The 21,863-nt window shown below is 40.3% G+C and overlaps 1 protein-coding gene across 4 annotated transcripts in view; it reads left to right on the top strand.

Annotated features, from left to right (window-relative positions):
- The window catches only part of TBL1XR1 (TBL1X receptor 1), a 175,147-nt gene that overhangs the window by 123,525 nt on the left and 29,759 nt on the right, over positions 1–21,863 (top strand). For all 4 annotated transcript variants that reach the window (XM_045030651.1, XM_045030648.1, XM_045030649.1 and 1 more), the window contains one exon: positions 17,576–17,678. In XM_045030651.1, the coding sequence (XP_044886586.1) occupies positions 17,621–17,678 (58 nt within the window). In that variant the 5' untranslated portion in view covers positions 17,576–17,620. The remainder of the gene's footprint in view (positions 1–17,575; positions 17,679–21,863) is intronic.

The raw sequence follows: 21,863 nt of genomic DNA, 5'->3' as shown, positions 1-21,863 counted from the left end.
TCCCCCCTTTTTAAAACTCTGAGATAGTGCTGATTTAATTATTTCTTCCTACTTAGTCAGCCTTTTAATTGCATATAGGTATGTATGGGGTGAGGTTGGAGGTTGTGTTGTTTAAAAAACAAAAATTTCCTTTGATGAGGTTTGCATTGGTAATACACTTGCTTTTTGTCATGGTTGAGCATTTTTGAATGAAAACGTAGCCTGGATGCAGATTGATTGTGGGGTGTGGTTTAGTGAGAAAAGTGACTTATTTTCCAGATGTAACTATCCAAAAAAGCAAAGATGGTATTGAAAATGTGTGTGGGAGAGGAAAAGTCCCCTTCTAAACTATTAAAAACAAACAAACCAACAGAAAACGAGGAGTCCTTGTGGCACCTTAGAGACTAACAAATTTATTTGGGCATAAGCTTTCGTGGGCTATAACCCACCCATCAGATGCATGGAGTGGAAAATACAGTAGGCAGGTATAAATATACAGCACATGAAAATACGGGAGTTGCCTTACCAAGTGGGGGGTCAGCGCTAACGAGGCCAACTCAATCATGGTGGATGTGGTCCATTCCCAACAGTTGACAAGAAGGGGTGAGTATCAACAGAGGGAAAATTATTTTTTGTAGTGACCCAGCCCCTCCCAGTCTTTATTCAGGCCTAATTTGATGGTGTCAAGTTTGCAAATTAATTCCAGTTCTGCAGTTATTCATTGAAGTCTGGTTTTGATATTATTGTTACCCTTTTTGTTGTTGTACCAAATAAGTCAATTCTGGGTTACTTGTCTTAACGCTTCCCAAGGTGTTTACCTAGGCCTGAGGGAAACTTGTCCAGATAGCTTAAGTTTAATTTATTCTAGGCTCTATTGCATGTTTCATGGCTTTGGAGAGTCTGTGTGATCATAGAATATGAGGGTTGAAAGGGACTTAGAAGGTCATCTAGTCCAACCCCCTGCTCAAAGCAGGACCAATCCCCAGACAGATTTTTGCCCCTGATCTCTAAATGACCCCCTCAAGGATTGAACTCTCAACCCTAGGTTTAGCAGGCCAGTGCTCAGACCACTGAACTATCCCTCTTCCCTATGCTGGCACATATTTTCATTACTAAATACCAGAGTCCAAGTGCAGTATACATTCTCGATGTGTTTAATATCTGGGTTAATGTGGGGAGGGAAAGGGGTGAGTCTAAACTATAGTGTATTTCTATCATTAATATTCATAAGCATGAATCTGCATATTTGACATCAGTCCAAGACTCATGGGTAGTAATGCCCTTCATGCTAATAAATGGAGGCCATTATAGAAACATACTCAGTGCCATCGCAACAGTCTTAATTTACTTTGTTCCCACTAGTCAAAGGAGATGCTGCTAGCTACTTCTTCATCCCAAATGCAGGGGAATATATCTGGCCTAATCTTAGATAAGAAGCAGGTTCTGAAGTAGTAATGCTCAACTAATGGTAATTAAAAATGGAGATTATATTTCTCCCTTGTTAAAAGTTTATATTTTCAGTAGTAAAAACCTCAGAAATTGGAGTTGAAAGTTCTCTCAGTCCCATGAAATTCTGTTTTTTCATTATGGTATTTTCTCACAGGGGTTTTCCGTTTCACCCTTCATTTTTCAGAGACAGTGGACGCATAGTAGGTAGTATTCAACAGAACATCTGCCTCAGGAAAAATTTGGCAGCTTTCATGCACTCACACAAGAATTTCAGAAAAAGTATTTGTTATCCCTAAACTAGATGCTGACAGAGCTGATAATTCTAAAACCTTTCTCCTGGGGAATAGCATATAGGAACAGTCTTAATAATGAGGAAGCAAGTCTGTTTTATTTGCATTTTGAAAAGATCAAACTCTTTCCACCTGCTCTGTGAACAGACCACCTAGTTATTGTGTCTCTCTCTCTCCTCTTCCCCCCCCCCCAAAAATCAAATTGCTTGCTTGTATCGCCACTGCAGAAGTTGTGTGATGTGCCTGGCAACCCAGGAGCTTTTCTGAATCAGTTTAACAATTAGAGAACACGCATGACTCCTCCATTCCAATAGTGGTTGTAGAAGACCCCATAACGATTCTCTGTGCCTCTCTTTCTGCCATGCCACTTGGGAAATGTTTTCCTTGCCTCATGTGTGCTTCTGATTTATGTTGCTAGTATAGTTTTAGCTAGTTTTTATCTTTAATAGGTTAGTTTTGACTAATTTTTATGCTGATCCAAAAGACATTTTATTTTCACATATGAATTGCTTAAAAAGACCCATATGGGGTAATTTGCGTTTGTGGCTTTTTAAGCCAGAGCAAAACAAACATGCTAGTGATGCTTCAAGGTCATACTGTTGAAGGAGGTCATGTTCACTTAGCCTTCTCTGTCTAGACCCGTGTAATTGGATCTGATGCCCTTAGTCAATCACTGGAAAAGAAGGAATGGGCCGTAGAAGAGCAGAGGATTTTTCTGGGTACTTTGAGTCCTTAGTACCTCTAGCAACTTCTTTTTAAACAAAATAATAATAATAAAAAAAAACCAAAGCAGCATGCCAAGGCAAGTTGTCAGTCAGTGTGCCTGTTCTGCAGCACCTAGCCTCAGTTTTCCTTCACCTAGGAGTACCCCAATAAGTCCACCAAGGCTCGTGTTGCATACCAACACACCTTCTTGGGGACTAGTTTATTAACCTACTGTTTCCTCAAACTCGGTCTCTTTCGTTCCATCTCCCACTGCATACAGACCCTTCTTTCCTGAAGGTCTGTCTATGCTGCAGATTCAAATAAAGTCTCTTTCTGAGGTATTCCACTGAGGCCTCTCCTTTCTGAGGCCTGGCTAATTTTTCACAGTCCCTTTTCTCTGAGGTTTGGTTTCAATTTCCCCAGCTAGTACAGCATCTCAGTCCTCCCTGGCTTCTCCCAGTCTCTGGGATAGCCAGGTCACTGTTCTTGGGCTTTGCTCTCTGGAGTCTCAGACCAAGCTGCTAGAAGGCTTCCCCCACTGCTTCCCTCAGAGATCATGTTGGAGCTCATCTTCCCTTCTTCTCGTCTCTGTTCCCAGCAGCACTCCCCTGATGCTCCTTACTCTCTCTCACAGAAAGCTCTCAGTCTCCCTGTTCTCCTGTCCACTCTTCCCTGCCTTATAAAACCTTATACAACTTTCCTTTTCTATCAATTAGCCAGTTGGTCACAGGGCCTTTCCTTTCATTCTCTGACACAAATCAAGACACTGAAGCAGAGGACTTCAAGAAGTGTTCCAAATCTAGGAACACCTACAAATTTCATCAAGGGGCATCAGTGTATATAGCCTCCTTGGTTCCCCCGGATCCATCGATGGAGGTGGATTGTTTTTATTTAGATATGTGACAAAATTGCCTGTTTTTGTTGGGACCTAAACTTGAAACACTGGATCTATTATTATTATTTTTGTAGCATGGTAGCACTGAGAAATCCTAATCCAGGTTCCGTTGTGGTAGGTGATGTACAGACAAACAACAAAACCCATAGAGAGCTGCCCCAGACTGCTTATTGTCTACATAGAGGCAGTATGCAACAGGTGAACAAAACAGACAGGCTGGGAGTGGTGGAGGTAAGAGGATGAGGTAACAATCAAATGTACAGTGTTTAGTAGAAGGCAGAAGTCACAGCTTGTTGGTAGTGAGCTATGACCAGGGAATAGCAGGACAGACCTTGTGGTGGGAGAGGAGGACGAGAGCATGGAATGGTGATAATAAAGGAAATGTCAATGGAAGAAAGTAAAGAGAGGCTAGGGAGAAGGGAGCTGAGAGAGGAAGATAAGTTATTGGTGTTGATGATGATCGAAAAAAGGAACTCTGCAATGGAGAGACCAGAGTGAGGGAGAGAGAGAGCAATGTTTGGTGAAGATCTAGCTGAAGTGAGTGGTCAGTTTGGTCAGTGGAAGAATTGATTTGAGGTGCGAGCAAGAAGATAGGTGTTTAGTGGTTTGCAGAGGCCATCAGCATGGAAGATAAAGTCATCGAGGATGAGTGGGAGATTGATGTAAGGAAGATGGCGAGCTAGGAATCAAAACCTGATAACAGCATTGCGGGGGAAGAAGCGAAAAGAGCTGGAAGTAGTGCTGGTCACAGGAGTAAGAATAGGGAGAAGTTGGAAGCAGCAGGAGAAGCTAAGCATAACATCCGCACCACATTCCTCTGGGGATGATTCTTGGTACAGAGTGCAGGAGCAAATGAAGTTGCTCTAAGAGACTGCAGCTGCTGAGGTGGTTTCACCAGGAAGATCCAGATCTCTCTTGAAACCTGGAGATGACCAGGGCAAGAAGTGAAGAGGTCACAGATGGCTGTGATACTTTTAGAGATGGGTAAGCATTCCATAGTAAGCAGGAGAAGGAGAGATAAGAGGTGACGAGGGATGGTCATGAGGCTAGAAGGGAAGGGGCAGAAGTGGTGATGGTGGAGTGGAGTGGATGAGGGGCCAGGTTTGGGGCAGATGTCACTGGAGGTGAGGAGGAGGTGGTTGAAGAGTGTGTTGGATTTATGTGGTTGGGAGAAGGAGGATAGGGATGGGGAGGAGAAAAAGAATAGGTAAAGCTGGTTGGAACTATAGATGGTGAGAGTAGTGGGAAAGCAGGTGGTGAGTTTCAGGATCTATCTCTGCGACCGCAAAACAGATAATTGATCTCTTAACAAAACTCAAGTGGTATGCTCATCTACCTTTTTTTCTGAAATCTCTTGTCAAGATAGCGATACTACTGCAGGAGTATCAAGGATTCCTTCAGCAGAAAACGGTTGCAAGGACCACAGAGACACTATCATTACTGTCAGTAACCTAATTATATTAATCATAACAAATGGACCTAGGCCAGATTGCTGGGTCATTAATTGCTATTTGCTAACAGGGTTTCCAAAACAAACTAACTAACCCTCAGTTGGTCAGAAACCAGCTAATTTATATATGTAGTATAACTTTAAGTGTTTTCCTTATAGATAAATAGTTATTATTTGAAGCTCTGAATAAGTCTATTCTCAAACCAATCAGTATGCAGCTGATCAACAGTAACATATAGTGAGAAACGGTGTCACTCTTAGAGCACCAGTATCCATCAGTACAAACGATTGATGTAGATGTAATCACTGTGTCTAATAGAAATAAAGTCACTGTAATGGAACATTGTCACAGGATCAATGTCTCCTGTTTTGAAAATAAACCCCTCAGCTTTGCCTTTGCACTGTACCAGCAGGAGACCATAAAATTCAATTCAATTGACACAACCTCTTAAATAGAGCTCTGAATGATCTATTGTGGGAATATCAGTAGCAACATATTTGGAAAAGTAGAATGTTCTTGATCATTCTCACATGCTGGATTACACACTAGGTTTTCTAGTGGGTGGAGACAGGAATAAATCAGCTGTGAGGGTACAAACCTTGTATAATCATTGTTAAATGTTTGTTTGTATAGATTTCTGTAATTTTTGGATCTGGTAATCACGCAGTCACTCTGCTCGCACACCCTTCTTCTTCAGTGGTACATTGCCACACACAGAGGACATTTGTGAGTGTTAGTCCCTTTTGAGTCCAGGCAGAAGCTCTCAATAGTATGCATTTTGCCTCCATTTCCGGTTCAGAGGGACTTTTCTGCTGGTTTTGGGGATTTTTGTTTTGTTTTGTTTTTCTGTTTTTCAAGGGCAGATGACACACTACTTCCCCAAATAAGGTCTTTTTGTTTTGGGCTCTCAACCTGATTTTCCTGAATGATTTCATGGGCCAGCCCTTTGATTATCAGATCAGCATTCTCGTTCAGTTCTTTTCTCTGAAGATTGTGTTCTGGGGAGCTGTTCACTCAGTATGATGAGCAATGGAATTGCAAGCACTCTCCTTACTTAACCATGAGTGAATTTTTCACTTAGGTCCTGGTGCAGCAAAGCAGTTGAGCACATGCTCAACTTTAATACTCAAATTGGACTATTCATATGCTTAAAGTTATGCACACACTAAAGTGTTGAGTTCGATTGGGTCGTAAAACAAGGTAGTGGTCAGGGCTGATCCCAGTTTTCTCCTTTCTTGTAGTTGAGGTGTCTCCACCATCTGTGTCCAGATCCCAGGAATCTTAGCATTTCCCTATTCTGTCCCTTTTTCAGAAAGCACCTAAACACATGTTTAAGTTGGCGTCTTTGTGTCCAGACTACAAGAGCCTTATTGAATTTAAGCAGGCATCCTAAAGGAGCTTTACTATATCCAAAGGGACATTCTTCTAATGGTTTAAGGGTGGAATTACAGAGTCTTACTTGGCCAAGGAAAGACTACTGCTTTTCTGAAAGCCAACTCTCGGGGCAGAGAAAGCAACAAGGTGGGCTTCTATACTTCTACTCAGGCATTACAGGGTAGATATAGCCTCATATATGGGATCTGGAAAGTGCAGGTTACGTTTCTGAGGTAATTCTCTTCTCCCCCCGCCCCCCATATATATAAATATGCAACAGCTGGATTGACACAGGAGTGCGGTCAAGGGGAATTTCTTAATTTTTTGTTAATTTCTTTATGCACTCTTACGACAGGCCAATTATTTCAGGGGGCTATGGTTGACTCTTTTAATATGTTATTAGTTAAAGTATTGGTTATAGTTACTGCTGGGCAATTCAATTAGACCTTGGGGGGGGGGTCTTCATCAGTAAAGCCCTTGGACCTTGAATCCTTCTACTAGAATGTTCATTCTTGGTTCCCATCAGAGATATCTGACAGTGTCTTCTCTCATGTTTTTTGGGGGGATAAATCTAATTGAGTCAGAAAACTCCCACCAAGTGTTTCCCCCCTACCCTAATTTTACTGGCATGTGCCTATGTGCACCGAGCAGCCAAAATTTGTCCTTTAAGATTTAACTAATAGCTTCTGTGATAATGTTGCTTAGAATAGGAAAATACGTATCACCAAAGTAAGGAAATCAGGAGAGTAAATCTGTTGTCTGTCAGGTCTGGACAATTGATCTGGTGTATTGTCTGTAACAGAGTTACAAGAATTTAAGCATGTAAACAACATTGAATGACATAAAGCCCCAGTTTAAATATTTAAATATAAAAATTAATATTTAAATTTAATAAGTTTAAATATTACTGTAGTCAACTCTGGACACTTACAAAAGCCATGGCCACCAAGAAGTACATTTTTAAAATACTGAAAATAGCTTTATCTAACCTTCCAGCTACCCTGGATAATAGCCCCTTGCACCCCATCAGAATTCCATGGAAATATATGTAAGAGCTGTTGCTTGAGGTTTAATAGTCAAGTGAAATATTCTATAGTAAGATGGTTGCACACAAAACAGATCTCTTTATAACTTTTAATGGTAGCTGGGTAGTCTTGAGGGACTATGCTGACTTTACATAGAACAGTATCCCATTAACTCATAGCTCAGATAAACAATTTTAAATAAATACTGAAATATAAAGTAAGTAAAAGAGTATTTTTAGTGCATTTTAGTCTACAGATATTAAAGAAAGTACAAACAAATCCCATGTTTTTTGAAGCAGTTAACAAATTGTTGACATTAAATGGCTGCATTTGAAATGCACCAATTTATATTGAACTAGAAAAAATTCTTCGTAAAAAGGCTCTAGATGTTACTAACTTTAACCCCCCCCCCCAACACAAGAAGTGTACATTTAGGAGCCAAAAGAGTTTCATAAATTTAAACAATGATAAAAATGTCAGGAGCTAATGAAAAATAGTAACTTCAGAGTTAAGACTGACTTGCTAGCATCTAAGCTTATAATGTTAATCTTTTAAACAAATGTGGGTACGTATAGCAGATCAGCATTAGCTGTGACTTATACATTCCTTTAAATACATCTTCAGTGTAGGAAACAATTTCCAAGAATTGTTCTCAGAAACGAATATTCTCCTTGATTTAAAATAAGTAACACTCACTGAAGCTGTAAAATGGGGACAAATTAATTCCATTTTTTCATTATATGATTTGTGCTGACCGTGGTAGCCAGAATTTTACTTCCCTAAGAAAATATGGAGCTGCTAGCCTTGCGTAACTCACAATATCCAAATGCAATTCTGAATATACTGTAACTTGATATTACCATAATATCTAGGGGCCCGTTCTCCTGCATCGCATAGCATATGAATTTGGGGAAGAGATTCATGGTTCAGTAATTAAATACTGTTTTGCTTTAGGTGAATACAATGTGATGGGGGCTAATTTAGCTACAACTAATCAGGGAAGAGATCTTGGAGTCATCATGAATAGTTCTCTGAAGACGTCCACTCATTGTGCAGTGGCAATCAAAAAAGCAGACAGGAAGGGCTAGAGAATAAGACGGAGAATATCTTATTGCCCTTATATAAATCCATGGTACGCCCACATCTTGAATACTGCATACAGATGTGGTCTCCTCATCTTAAAAAAGATATACTGGTATTAGAAAAGGTTCAGAGAAGGGCAACTAAAATGATTAAGGGTTTGGAATGGGTCCCATATGAGGAGAGATTAAAGAGACTAGGACTTTTCAGCTTGGAAAAGAGGAGACTAAGGGGGGATATGATAGAGGTATATAAAATCATGAGAAGTGTGGAGAAAGTAAATAAGGAAAAGTTATTTACCTGTTCCCATAATATAAGAACTAGGGGCCACCAAATGAAATTAATGGGCAGCAGTTTTAAGACAAATAAAAGGAAGTTCTTCACACAGTGCACAGTCAACCTGTAGAACTCCTTTCCTGAAGAGGTTGTGAAGGCTAGGACTATAACAAGGTTTAAAAGAGAACTAGATAAATTCATTGAGGTTAAGTCCATTAATGGCTATTAGCTGGGATGGGTAAGGAATGGTGTCCCTGACCTCTGTTTGTCAGAGGGTGGAGATGGATGGCAGGAGTTAGGTTCACTCCCTTTGGGACACCTGGCATTGGTCACTGTTGGTAGACAGGATACTGTGCTGGATGGACCTTTGGTCTAACCCATTATGGCCATTCTTATGTTATGTTCTTAGGCAAAAACAAGAAATAAGTCATATCTGTGCCTTACACTAGAACTATGCTAGGTGCTTCTGGGGACTTAATGCCCAGATTTGAAGCTTGTGAGGATCTTGTTATCATTTTAGTTCATTTTTCTTTTAGGGTTGTAATTCTCTGTCTTTAGGAAATTCCAAACTGTCTGTGTCACATTGTGTGCTCTGTACACTCAAATTGGCATGGAAAGATGGAGACTGCTGCCATAAATTAGGTCAGTAAAGCTGAATATTTATATAACTATTTACAGAGTGAGCTAAGGAAAAAAGTCGGACAGGGAAAAGAAAAATTATGTTTCAGTATTTGAAAATAGAGCTGTATTATAGTGATTTTAAAATAAGACCAAAGCATTAGAGATAAAAGATGAAGATGTGAAAAGCAGCTCATGTTTTAGACTGCTAGGAGGAAAACAATTAAAGCATGACTATATGGGATGCAAGTAAGAGCGAGGGTTCATTAAGTAGAATTACAGGGAAGTTTGTTAATATGTTTTCATATTTGACATCTCCTCTTGAGTTTTGAAAGCAAAAGAATATTTTTAAATAACAGCAGTTAAGAGATGAGTAAATTCAGAAATAGTGATGCTTTTTCCATTTGAACTATGCGAACCTTACAACAAAGCCAGTTTTTCTTATCCACCGAGGACTTTAAAAGTGTTTTCCTTTGAATTCAGAAGGTTAGAGAGATTCCCTAATAACAACATTGTCAAAAACCATAAGAATCCTAACAAGGCCTGTTTATAATGTGCCCGATGGTAGGAAAAAGTCTCTCAAATGAAAATGTGAAAACAAACAGAACATTTTGGGGCAGTACATCAATAATATAATCAAAGAAGAGACAACATTTAAAGACTTGTGGGAAAATGCCAGTTATAATTAAAACTGATTTCTTAATAAATACATCCACAATAAAATTTTCTCCTTGAGTTGGGCCAACTCTTTACCGTAAGGAACTCTTATCAACTTCAGACATGATCTTGCAGGGAAACTTTTATAAATATAGGGCACAAGCATTTTATAAAACTTTTTCTTCGTGTTTTAGTTTTTACATCTTGAGAGAGGGCACTTTTTTAATACCAGTGAAATTCAGTGTTATAGCACAGAATGTATTGGCATTCTTGTTAAGACCTGCTGTTGTGTTCTGAAGTTTTATAACTTGCTCATAAACATTAACTCTGAAGTTGGAACTTGGCACTGAAATTGGAAATCCAAAATACTTTTCATTTGGAATTTACTAAGAATGGGGAGAGCACATCAGCCACAAAAAATGTTCTCAACCTCAGCCCAATCTCTGCCCTGAACCTAGCTTGAATCTGTTTAAAGGTGAAACATCACTACTCCCCAAGGCTCCCCTACCTTCCTTGATGATGCTTAAGCACCTTCTGTATAGATGCCCAGGGCCCGTGATAGCAAAGTTGTATTGCTTGCTTCATGTAGAGATACCAATGTCTAGCAGATGGGGTTCCATAAGTTATGGATCTTAAGATTAATCTGCAAAGTACTGTGAAGAATAACCTTTAGAGAAATGGTGTATTGCTGGGGAGATCCCTTTTACACTACATGGTGTTTATGTAAACTATGGAGAGTTGAAATAAAACTTTCCAAAAGGTTGTATAAATAAGCATATTCTTTTCTCAGTGCTTATTTAGCTAAACAATTTACTGTCACTGGAACTTTAGCAAAGATTGTGGTGGATTCTCCATCACTGGCAATTTTTAAATCAAGATCAGTTTAAAAAAAAAAAAGATATTCTGTAGTTCAAGAAGGAATTATTTAGAGGAAGTTCTGTGGCTTGTGTAATAACAGGAGGTCCAACTAAATCAGGGGTGGGCAAACTATGGCCTGGGGGCTGCATCTAGCCTTCCGGACGTTTTAATCTGGTCCTCAAGCTCCCACCAGGGAGCAGGTCCGGGGCTTGCCCTGCTCCGGTGCTCCAGCTGGGGAGCAGGGTCAGGGGCTTGCTCCACTCCATGCGGCTCCCGGAAGCAGCGGCATGTCCCCCCTCTGGCTCCCACATGTAGGGGCAGCCAGGGGGCTCCACATGCTGCCCCCACAGCTCCCGTTGGCCGGGAACTGCAGCCAATGGGAGCTCCAGGGGTGGTGCCTGTGGTCATGGCAGCATGCAGAGCTGCTTGGCTGCGCCTCTGCATAGGAGCTGGAGAGGAGACATGCTGCTGCTTCTGAAGCTGCTTGAAGTAAGCGCCACTTGGAGCCTGAACCCCTGACCCTCTCCTGGACCCAACCCCCTCCCCCAGCCTTGATTCCCCTCCCGCCCTCTGAACTCCTTGGTCCCAGCCCAGAGCGCCCACCTGCACCTTGAACTCCTCATTTCTGGTCCCACCCCAAAACCCCCACCCCCAGCTGGAGCCCTCACCTCCTCCCGCACCCCAATCCCTAATTTTGTGAGCATTCATGGCCCACCATTCAATTTCCATACCCAGATGTGGCCCTGGGGCCAAAAATTTGCCCACCCTGAACTAAATGACCACAATGGTCCCTTCTGGCCTTGAAATCTATAAATATACCAAGTATCTGGACTTTTCAGATTCATTAATTCAATTGGTTTTATTTTAAAGAGCATGGTCATAAAAATGGTACGAATCCTTAAAAAAAAATGTGATTCCACCTTTGTGTGTGCGTGCTTAAAAATAAAATAGAAGTTATTTTCCAGGGTTTCTTGTAAAGTGGGGAAAAGAACCTGACTAATGTTTGTGTCTTTGTTGGAGGGGTTTAGTACATTTCGGAGATATTCATGTTGTGGTCATGGTACCATTATGTGTGAGTAAATGCAGGAGTCTGTTTATGCACGATGTTTTTCAAAGGCACCCGGAGCATTGGATAGACCTCTTTGTTGTGCAGTCTAAATCTACCAGAACGAAATAATTCCTTTGCTGCATTTTGAGAAATACTTTGTATTTACAAGGTCCAGGGCTCTGCTGTTGACCTCCTAGTTAGCAGGCGTTAGAAGCCTGCATGAAGTTGCTGAAATTTCATTCATTGTGGTAGGTGCCCCTCATTAACTCTACCCAGGATATACAGGCAGTGGCAGTGGTCCTTTAGGAAGCAGGAACTAGGATACAGGAGATCCTGGAGGGAAATTTTAGGTCACTGGAGGAAACTTAAGATGATGTTTGTGTTTGATGTTTTTTGATTTACCCAGGAAGGTATTAGGCATGTGCCTAATCAGGGCCGGTGTGTTCCCTTTAGGCTGGGATGAGGAACCCCAACCCATTCATCCTTGGCTTAGAAACTGTAACTTCTTGGCATAGATAACATTTTTCAATCTAAATTTCATAGCTCTGTTCTTGTAAGTCCCATTTTTAACAGTGACCTAGGCATTGATTTCAATATGACATAGGCTTATAGATACCTAAAAGTCACTTTTGAAAATGGGACTTTTAGGCTTTGTTGAAAAAATTTCAATGGTTTCCAAATATCATTGAAAAATTGTGGATTCCAGGACATTTTTTCTCTGTTTCGCGTTAATGTTTTCAGGACCAGATTTAGTACTTTTGGCAGGACCAGACTGTTGTTAAATTTTTAAATGTCAAGAGGCCTCTCTGCTGTGGGGTCAATACATAACTGCCAAAATTTGAAAAAATATTTTCAGTGGACAGTTTTTTTTCAAATTAACCGGAGGGTTTAAGAGCTGATCAGGCCTTCATCTGCCACAGGATTCTGCATGAATGAATGAATGAATAAATAATGAATTTTCTCCATCTCTTCACAATGATTTAATTGAATCCAGAGTAAAGAGCAATATTAATATAATTTCAAGTGCTGAAAAGTATTCGCCATCTCATTCCTTTCCCTCAAGCGTATAAGAATATACACAGGAAATCAGTGTATTAAATGTATTAACAGTCCCTTGACTTGTTTATGGACAGTAATTTTTTAGTTTTTTCTCTCTCATTTTTTCCTGTTCTTTTACTCTTTTTATGTCTGGCCCATTCTGTCTGTCTCCATTCCACTTGCTGCCCCCGCCCCCAAAGAAAAAAAAACAAAGCACCACCACCACTTTGGGCCTTGTTCTAATTCTGGGAAAAACAAATTCAGTCAATTTGTAGGTTAGCTAATTTAATATATTTATATTCCTATTATTATTTTCCTTGGCAGAAATCCTATAGAGCTCTGTATGTTCCAGGAGAAGGTGATGGGAGGGCTGTGCTGAGTTGAGCACTTGTGATGTATTAATATAGCTGGCTGCTTTGGATTCAGTTGTTACCTGATAAGGCTTCAGCCTCCACATTGCCTCAAGGCTGATAGAACTGGTGTGTGGCTGTAACAGCTTCCCAGGCCATTCCAACACATGCGAACGGCTGGAGTCCTAGATCACTCCTGCCACGCCACATCAGGACTTCCCCTGCTTGTGGCTCCAGCCCTGCAGGGAGGCACCAAGACTCAGGGCTCCCCCAACCCCCGCAACGGGGCAAGATGGCGCTCATGGCCCCTGCCCCACGGGTCAGATGAAATTAACCGCGGGGCCGGATCCGGCCCACGGGTCCTAGATTCCCCAACCCTGCCCTACGCATAGGAGCCAGAGGGGGGACATGCCAGGTGTTTCCTGGGAGCCTGCCAGCCCCGCTGCGCCACTAACTGGACAGTCAACGGCCTGGTCAGCAGTGCTGACCGGAGCCACCAGGATCCCTTTTCGACCGGGTCTTCCAGTCAAATGGTCACCTTAACATCAGGGAGAATGAAAAGGGGCGATGTAGAGCTGGCTGTGCTGGCCCTACTCCTGCTGGAGATTTCTGTGCATTGGGGTAGCTGGCTAAGCCAGCTTTGCAGCTGCTTTGCAGTAGTACTCCAGTGTGAATTGCCCACAGCAGGACCCAGAATCTATCCCTTAAGGTCTCATGGAACTTTCATGAAGTAGAAGTTTGTGAAAAGGAAAGTTTTAGTGGCATCTTGATTACCTTCTGTGCTGACGTAAACATTTTCACCTGCATTGAATTTTACTTTTAATTCTATGTCAAAAGTTTGCCAAACTCCCTGTTTTCCCATTGTTGTACAGCGGAATGTGTGGTGGTTCTTTGCTTGACTGCTGCTCTCTACTCTCTACATAGAGGTCAGCGGAATTCAGTAGTGAATTGTTTCTTGCATGTATAGAGCTGGGATCCCTTCGGATGAAAGGTGACACAGATGTGTTGGAGTCGGTAGCAATTTTAAACAAGCGCTATAGAAAATGGCTAAAACCAAGACTGTGAAAGAATCTGGAAACTTGTGCAACCCTTTTCTTGTAATAATTCTCTTTATTTTAATGTCCTCACTGGGCAGATTCTATGCTTATTTAACATGTTTTCTTATTTTTCAAGCAGTGTTCAGTATTTCAAAAGTTTGTGTTATACTCTGCCACCTTTTGGCAATGAGATCTAAAACCTGTTTTCATGTGGGACAAATGCCAGTTATTTCTCCTTACTTCACTGAACATCTTGCTGGAGAACACTTTGAACCAGCCTTGCAAAATGTTACTAGCTTACTTGCCTAAGGTGAATAACACTTTTGACAGACAAGTAAAATATTAGTTTTTCCTGATCTTCAATTATCAGGATAAAGAACAGGTGGCTGGTACGTTTGTATCACAGTTTTGCAATTCTGCTTTGAATAGCTAGCCCTCTTGGTAGCAATAATGCTATTTATTTGCTAAATATTAAATATTTGTATTCACACCTGATTTCTCCATATTGTCTATCTCTTATTTTTCTTATGATGTAGTGAAATCTGAAAAATCTATAAAATGGTAGTAGGGGCACCACACCAGTGTTATGAATTTCTGCAGAATTTCTGTGTGGGTATATAACATAAGGAGACTTCCACATTGGCCTGTAACTCAACTATGGTTTTTTAGTTTGTTTTTTGTTTTTGTTTTTTAATAGAGGACTATTGTTTCCTCTGCCATGGAACTCCTTCCCTTTAGCTAGTGGTTTGGGGTAATAGGATAATGTACAATGTTTGACAACTGAACAGTCTGTCTAAAAAGGACTAGTATTTGATGATGGTTTTTTTATGCTAGGTGGAGTTGCTGATACATACAACATAGTTGAAGAGTACATATATTCCCTATGTTTAGCAACATGAGCCTTAAAAATTATATTTAAACTTGTTTTAAAATTCCAAATGATTATAGAAATTATAGAATTCAGACATTTGTTCTAGTATTTTTGCAAGGCAAAATGCCTAAGCTTGCAGCAGGACAGCTCTTCAGAAATTAGTCAACCCCAGAAATGATTAGCTGTGTTACCTTTTAGTTTGTGGATTTAGCAAGAAAAACTGCCCACTTTTTTCTTTTCATTATCAGCATGTTTGTGACTTTAAGGTAAGCTACTTAACTAAACATGCCAAGTGTTATTTGTAAGAAAAGGATATCAACATACTTTTAAAATCTGGACATTGGGTCCTGCTAACTAGCAATTGTAAGCATTGTTATGCCTTCAGAAGAAAGAGAGAGATGAAAAAGATTCAAGTAGCATAGAAATTGCAATTTGGTCTCTTTCTCATTTTAAAGAAAAAGAATGTCCTAGAAAGAATGTAAAGTCTTTTAAATTTCAGCTGTCTAGTTACCCTGGTCTTATGGGTTTCTTTGGTTTTATTCTTGTTTTGGCTTTGCTTTTCATCACTAATTTCTTCCCTTTTAGTTCCCTCTCCTTGACCCTTAGTATCAAATGACCACACAACCATCCTACAAATTACAATAGGAGCCAGCTGAGGAAGCCAACAGGTTTTATTCCTATTTTGTGAAGTGATATTAATTTTGGACAATCCAAGATGGCCTATTCTCTACTGTTTCCTTTTACGTTTTACTGGTGCCAGGACAACGAGGAAATATGAGATCTTGTTGCAAAATCATTTTTGACTAACTTTTTAGTCAAAAGGTGAGGGGAGGAGGTCTCGTTTTCATTTTTGACTAACTTTTTCAAACTCTGATACCAGTGAGCTCAGCATTGCCAACCTAAAACATTCAAAATCATTGTTTTAAAAAAATCAAAGCCATAAACGTTGTATCTTGTCTTCTGGTTTCTTAGCCTTTAGGGTGCGCTCAGTTCACATTTTTAAGCTTTTCTCTGCAACTATGAGAGCTAGAAACTAACTTAATTTTTTTTAAAGTGGAAGCAGGGATTCTGAATCAGTCTCTTGACCCCAGCTCTTGGGGCTTTAAGAAAAACACAAATTATTGCAATAATTGGCAGCACTATGGTTGATGGTATTGAGTGATTTTCTGCACCAATATACCTGCTTTTTTTTTTTTTAGGGGCCAAAATTGATTTTCCTCTCCACATCTGCAGATTCACTGTCTCTGATTTAATGTATGAGCTGTGCATTTATAGTTGCACTATACCTGTAGATATAGGGGAAGAGCAGGACTGTTAGCAAGATAGTGCCTGATGGATTCGATAGCATAATGTGGGCTAACAGGTTTGGTTTCATAGTAGAAACGAATAACATGGACTGTGCAGTTTGACCTTATATAAGACCTGTGCTATTCCTCCATATTGTCCCCCTTCTTCTTGTGTGAATTTGAGACTTCTTAAAGTTAGGGACTACAAGCACTTGTTAGAGGCACGTAAAGTTTGATCAGGCCTTGTGAGAGATTTTCACAGCCGTGTAAACATACCTCAATCTTAACTTGCCACAGTTCTGCTATCACAGCTCTTTCTTGAATACACACTGTCAGTCATAGCAAGTTGTGTGGTAGTTTGATTACGACTGAGAATCTAGGATGAGGCCACTACATTTTCACTGTAACCTAAATTAGCATTTTAATCTAGGTCTTCAGAGGCAAAGGCTAGTGTGTTCACTTTGTTCTAAATATTAAGATTCCTTCAGATAGTTGTTTGGATTACATGCCACAAAATATTGCCCAAATTTCTGTCAGAAACTATGTACTTGGAGTTGTTGGTTTTTTTGTTGGTAAATGCCACTGACATTCATTGTTACTGTGCAGACCTCAAATAAAAAAATGAATTTCATATTCAAATGTTAATTAAAAGCAGATAAAGCCTTTATTAAAAGGAATACTGTTAGGTCAAAATTCCCCCCCCCCAAATATAATGCTTTTACAGAGCCCACAGTATTACCATGGTTTTATTTTAATGGAAGTATCTTTTTTCCTGAACAAATATATCCCTGCAGTCTTTGCAGCCTATATATTGCAGCATTGTGATGTTGCTTGAGAACCAGAAAATAAAATTGATTAGAAAATAAGTGTTTAAAGCAAGGATTTTAGTTTCATTGTCCAAGTGGAAAGAAGTTTAAATAGTGAAAGATAAATTCTAGTTTAATTATGTGATTTGCTACAAACTGCATTACCTATATCATGTTGTGTTTTGGTTGTTTTTTAAATGAGGCCAGTCCTTTGGCTTTTGTTAATTAAAATAGTGCCATCAAATTATGTCAATTTACATCAGTTGTGTATCTGGCTTGATTTTTAAAAGAGTGATCTTTTCAATGGTGTGAGACAAATGGCATTTTAAAGGTGGAAATTCAGACATTTTACATTGTGAAATAAAATCCTCATTTTCAACATTGTGAAGAAGTGTCTTGTTTTTATATACCATTTGTTGAGAAACTGGCATTGGTTGTTTAAAAATACCTATCTAACTTACGGTTCTTTACATTATTTTTAGGGTTATATCCTTTGTCGTGACCTCATGGTTTAAGTGGGAATAAAGATGAGTATAAGCAGTGATGAGGTTAACTTCCTGGTATATAGATACTTGCAAGAGTCAGGTGAGTACATGAATTATGATTATCAAGTTAATATTTCTTAGTTCCTTTGATAGTCAAGAAATAATTCATCTGTAATTGGCTTTGTCAGATTCATGGTGTTGGGATTTATAATTTAACCCGGTGGATTCATCCACTAGATGTGAACTGCTTCTTGTTGCTTTCTCTCTATATCTGTCTCCATCATGAGGATCGATTCTGCTAAGTTGCCTCTTGCAACTTAATCAGCTTTAGTAATTTTAAATTTGGTAGCTTCTTACTAATAAAATAAGGGCTCGTTGAGTCTCAGGATACTCATTTGCTCAGAAGAAGCTTTGATGTGCTGGATGGCCAAGATTCTTCATGCTCTGGGCCGCTTGAAGAGGTCTGCTGCAGAAAAATACTCTTGTGATATTCTTCCATTCTGGAGTCCTCCAAAAGACTCTCCTATAGGTTGTTCTTGTGCGACTGAGTTTCTTGACAAAGCAGGAAAATAGAACAAGCTAATATGACTCTGTTTCAAACAAAGAAACATCAATGAATGAGACAAAAATGAATCATAGAATTTGTCATACTGTAAATGTGGATAAATAGATTTTTACCAGGAATGTATTTTAGAATCTCTAAAGTAAATTCCCTTTTCTAAAGACACTATCTGTATAGGTTCCTCGTGTGTGAATCTTTGCTCCTTAGTGCAAGACTAACAGAAGTCTCCTAGCTCTTGAGGATAGCAGGGTAGAGCAAAAGTCTAATGCTGTTGTCATAAACAAAGGAAGGTGTTTTTGGTTTTTGTTCCCCCGCACCCCTATTGTGCCTATACGGAGCAATGACATCTGTAGTATACACTAAAAGGGTAAACTATTTCCCCATGCTTATTCCCTCCCCACCCCCCCCCCCAGTTCCTTACATCTCCTTGTCAATAGCTGGAAATGGGCCATTTTCATTACCACTACAAACAGTTATTTTTCTCTCCTGCTGATAATAGCTCACCTTAACTGATCACTCTCCTTATAGTGTGTATCGTAACGCCCATTGTTTCATGCTCTCTCGCTGTGTGTGTGTGTGTGTTCCTACTGTATTTTCCACTACATGCATCCGACGAAGTGGGCTGTAGCTCAAATAAATTTGTTAGTCTCTAAGGTGCCACAAGTACTCCTGTTTTTTTTACTACAAGAGTAGTATCCCTTTAAATAGTTTGAGTCCTCTAATGGTGCTCACTGTTTTCTATGTTTTAGAAGCCCTCAGAAACCAGTCAGAGCAACAATATGTAGCTAGACATGCATGTTTGTGTATATTTCGTGAACATGGTTATTTGGGACCCAGCTGTGCCTATATGGTTTCTTTGTGTTGTTGTCTGAAGAACAAAAGCCAAACAAAATCCTTCACTGTCCTATTGGATACACTAGTTAGGCCAAATTCTTCTATTTCTTCCAACCCATCTGTTGGAGGCTAATTTTCATATCCCTTGTTCCTTTTGCATCTCTATCTGATTGCATCTTTGTGTGTCTCTGCCTGCCTTTCCTACAACAGTGTAGTTGTAGCTGTGTCGGTCCCAGGATATTGGAGACAGGGTGGATGAGGTAATATCTTTTATTGGAAAGAAGTTTGTCCAATAAAAAATACTACCTTACCCACTTTGTCTTTCCTACAGCATGGCAGCTCAGAGCAGAAGCTAAAAAAAGGCCCCTCTGGCTCCATCCTTCACCAAGAGATGACTTCTATGTCTCTTCTCATTCAGCTTCAAGGGAATATTGCTTTGGGGATTTGCTTGAAAAGAGAAACAATTTTCAAGAAGCTGTCTAACACCAAGGTTTTGTGACCATAAGACAAGCTCAAAGGCTGGCCATCTTTATCAATAGGCACCAACTTTCTGTGGTCCATTAATGATGGCAAGTGCAATATGAAAGGAAGAAATTTTTCCTAGCATGCTAAATGCATGCATTCTGTTTTAAGTTCCAGTGACAGGCACTTAGAGATTGAACCTGATTATGAGCGGCTTTACTGCCTTTGGAGTATCTATCTTCAGGATCTTTGGGAACACTTGATGGCCTTAATAGTATTTCTCTGCTGTTTCTGGTGTAACAGACCTTTTACTGAGCATCCTGTCAAGCATGAGGCAGAACATTTAGACTTTCTTCCTCTTTTTTTAGTTTAGCCCCTCTCAGTTGAGTAGACTAAAAGTAAAATTTTCAGAAATGCCTGGTGACTAAGGATCAGATTTTCAAAGGTATTTAGGCACCTAAAGATGCAGAGAGGTGCCTAATGGGATTTTCACAAGCTCCTAAGCAGGTTGGGCACCTAACTCCCATTGATCTCAGTGCAAGTAAGTTGGATTTAGGCTCTGAAAACCCTACATCACTTTTTGAAAATGGGACTTAGGCTCCTAAGTCACTTACATTTGCTTGAAAATTGTACCCTAAACTTTTGCTTTAGTAGCTAGTGCCTAATTGCTACTGATCAACTGCTTTGGCTCTAATCTCCATTTCACACTGAACAATTTCAAATACTAGCCTCACAATTGTGATGCTGGGAGTCAGAGTAGCCCAGTTCTGTTCCTGGTTTAGAACAGGCCTAATTTAATGTCAAGCAAAGAGGGTCCCTTCTGCTACAGCAGATGGCTCAATTGTTGATCATTAAGGTACAAAAGCCTGAAGTATCACACTTGGTACTAGTAGGGAGGGATCACTAGATTAAAGAACACTCTGTGCAGGGATTTGGATTTGACATATATGGTCCCTTTTATTCCAGCATCTGAGTTTGAGTTTTGCTCAGTGGCATCTAGTAATCTCCAGACTTTTTGAAAACTTGAAGTGTTGGAGTATTAGCTGTCAGTTAAGATACTCCTTTTGGAAAATCAGTGGTGTAGAAGCATTTCTCTCAATTAGATTGTCAAGCACTTGTCAGGGACAGTTTTGTTCATGTGACTCTGAGTCTGGGGAGAAAAAAATTAAGAATTAATTTTAAAAAAAGTTATTTGCTAGTTAATGGGTCACTATAATTCTTTGATCTGGGTGATTTAGTCTCATGGATTTTCATTTCTTCTCAAACTCCTTGTGCTTTTCAAATTATATCTTAGCATATTTTCAGTAGCAATGAGCTGAAGATGAGCTGCATACTTCTATAAGGGCAACTTATCCACCCTTTATACATTGATCAAGACATCAGATGGACTATTGGGTTTGAAAAATAATATCAGGAAACTTCATAAGACTTGATAGATAGATAGTCACCAATTTAGAGAGTTCCACCCACTATTCAGTAACCATTAATGTTCTGCTTTAGATTGATTTATTGTCATTTATTCAGTTCCAACATAAAATCCTCCTCTTGTTCAGTTGAGTGGGATTTTGTGGTTTGATCTGTGGGCTTTGTTCTGAGATGATGGAGAATAATACAACATCTGTCCACTGCTCCTGGACTCCTCAAACGGAGAGAGAGAGAGAGAGAGAGAGCACCAAGAAGCAGTGATGGATAAGTCTTTCGGTGCCTATCTTCCCAAAAAAAAAAAAGGAATACAGTCAATGTTCTATATGAATTTATAGAAAACCATCATAAATTCTTGTTCTTCTTCGAGTGATTGCTCCTATGCATTCCAGTTAGGTGTGCGCGCCGCGCGTGCACGGCTCTTCGGAAGATTTTAACCCTAGCAACTCCGGCGGGTCGCCCGGGCACCCCCTGGAGTGGCGCTGCTATACCACTAGATATATACCCCAGCTGACCCGTCCGCTCCTCAGTTCCTTCTTACCGCCCGTGACGGCCGTTGGAACAGTGGAGTGCTCCTTTGACCTCCACATCCCTAGCTTATCTCTGGTTCTTGTTGTATTTAGTGTATATAGTTGTTTAAAATAGTTAGTTTAGTTAGTTCGTTAGTGGATTAAGGGGAATCGGGGGGGGGGGGCTTAGCCCCTCTTTTCCCGAACCGGTGCGGGCTCATGCCCAAGGCACCGGGGTTTAAGCCCTGTTCGGCTTGCCAGCGGCCCATGCCGATTGGAGACCCTCACGACTCCTGCCTGCGCTGCTTAGGAGAGTCCCATCGTGCAGATAAGTGCCCTATTTGCAAGTCGTTCAAGCCGAGGACAAAGAAAGAGCGAGACTTTCGGTTAAAGCAGCTATTGATGGAGTTGGCACTTAGCCCTACGGTGCCGACACCAACAACTCAGCAGTCCTCTTCGGTGCGGAGCGCACCAGCGGTCCCGAGCCGGTCCGGTA

This window comes from Mauremys mutica, chromosome 9 (assembly GCF_020497125.1).
Source record: "Mauremys mutica isolate MM-2020 ecotype Southern chromosome 9, ASM2049712v1, whole genome shotgun sequence".
NCBI classification, from domain to species: Eukaryota; Metazoa; Chordata; order Testudines; family Geoemydidae; genus Mauremys; species Mauremys mutica.
This window is presented reverse-complemented; position numbering and strand designations above follow the sequence as displayed.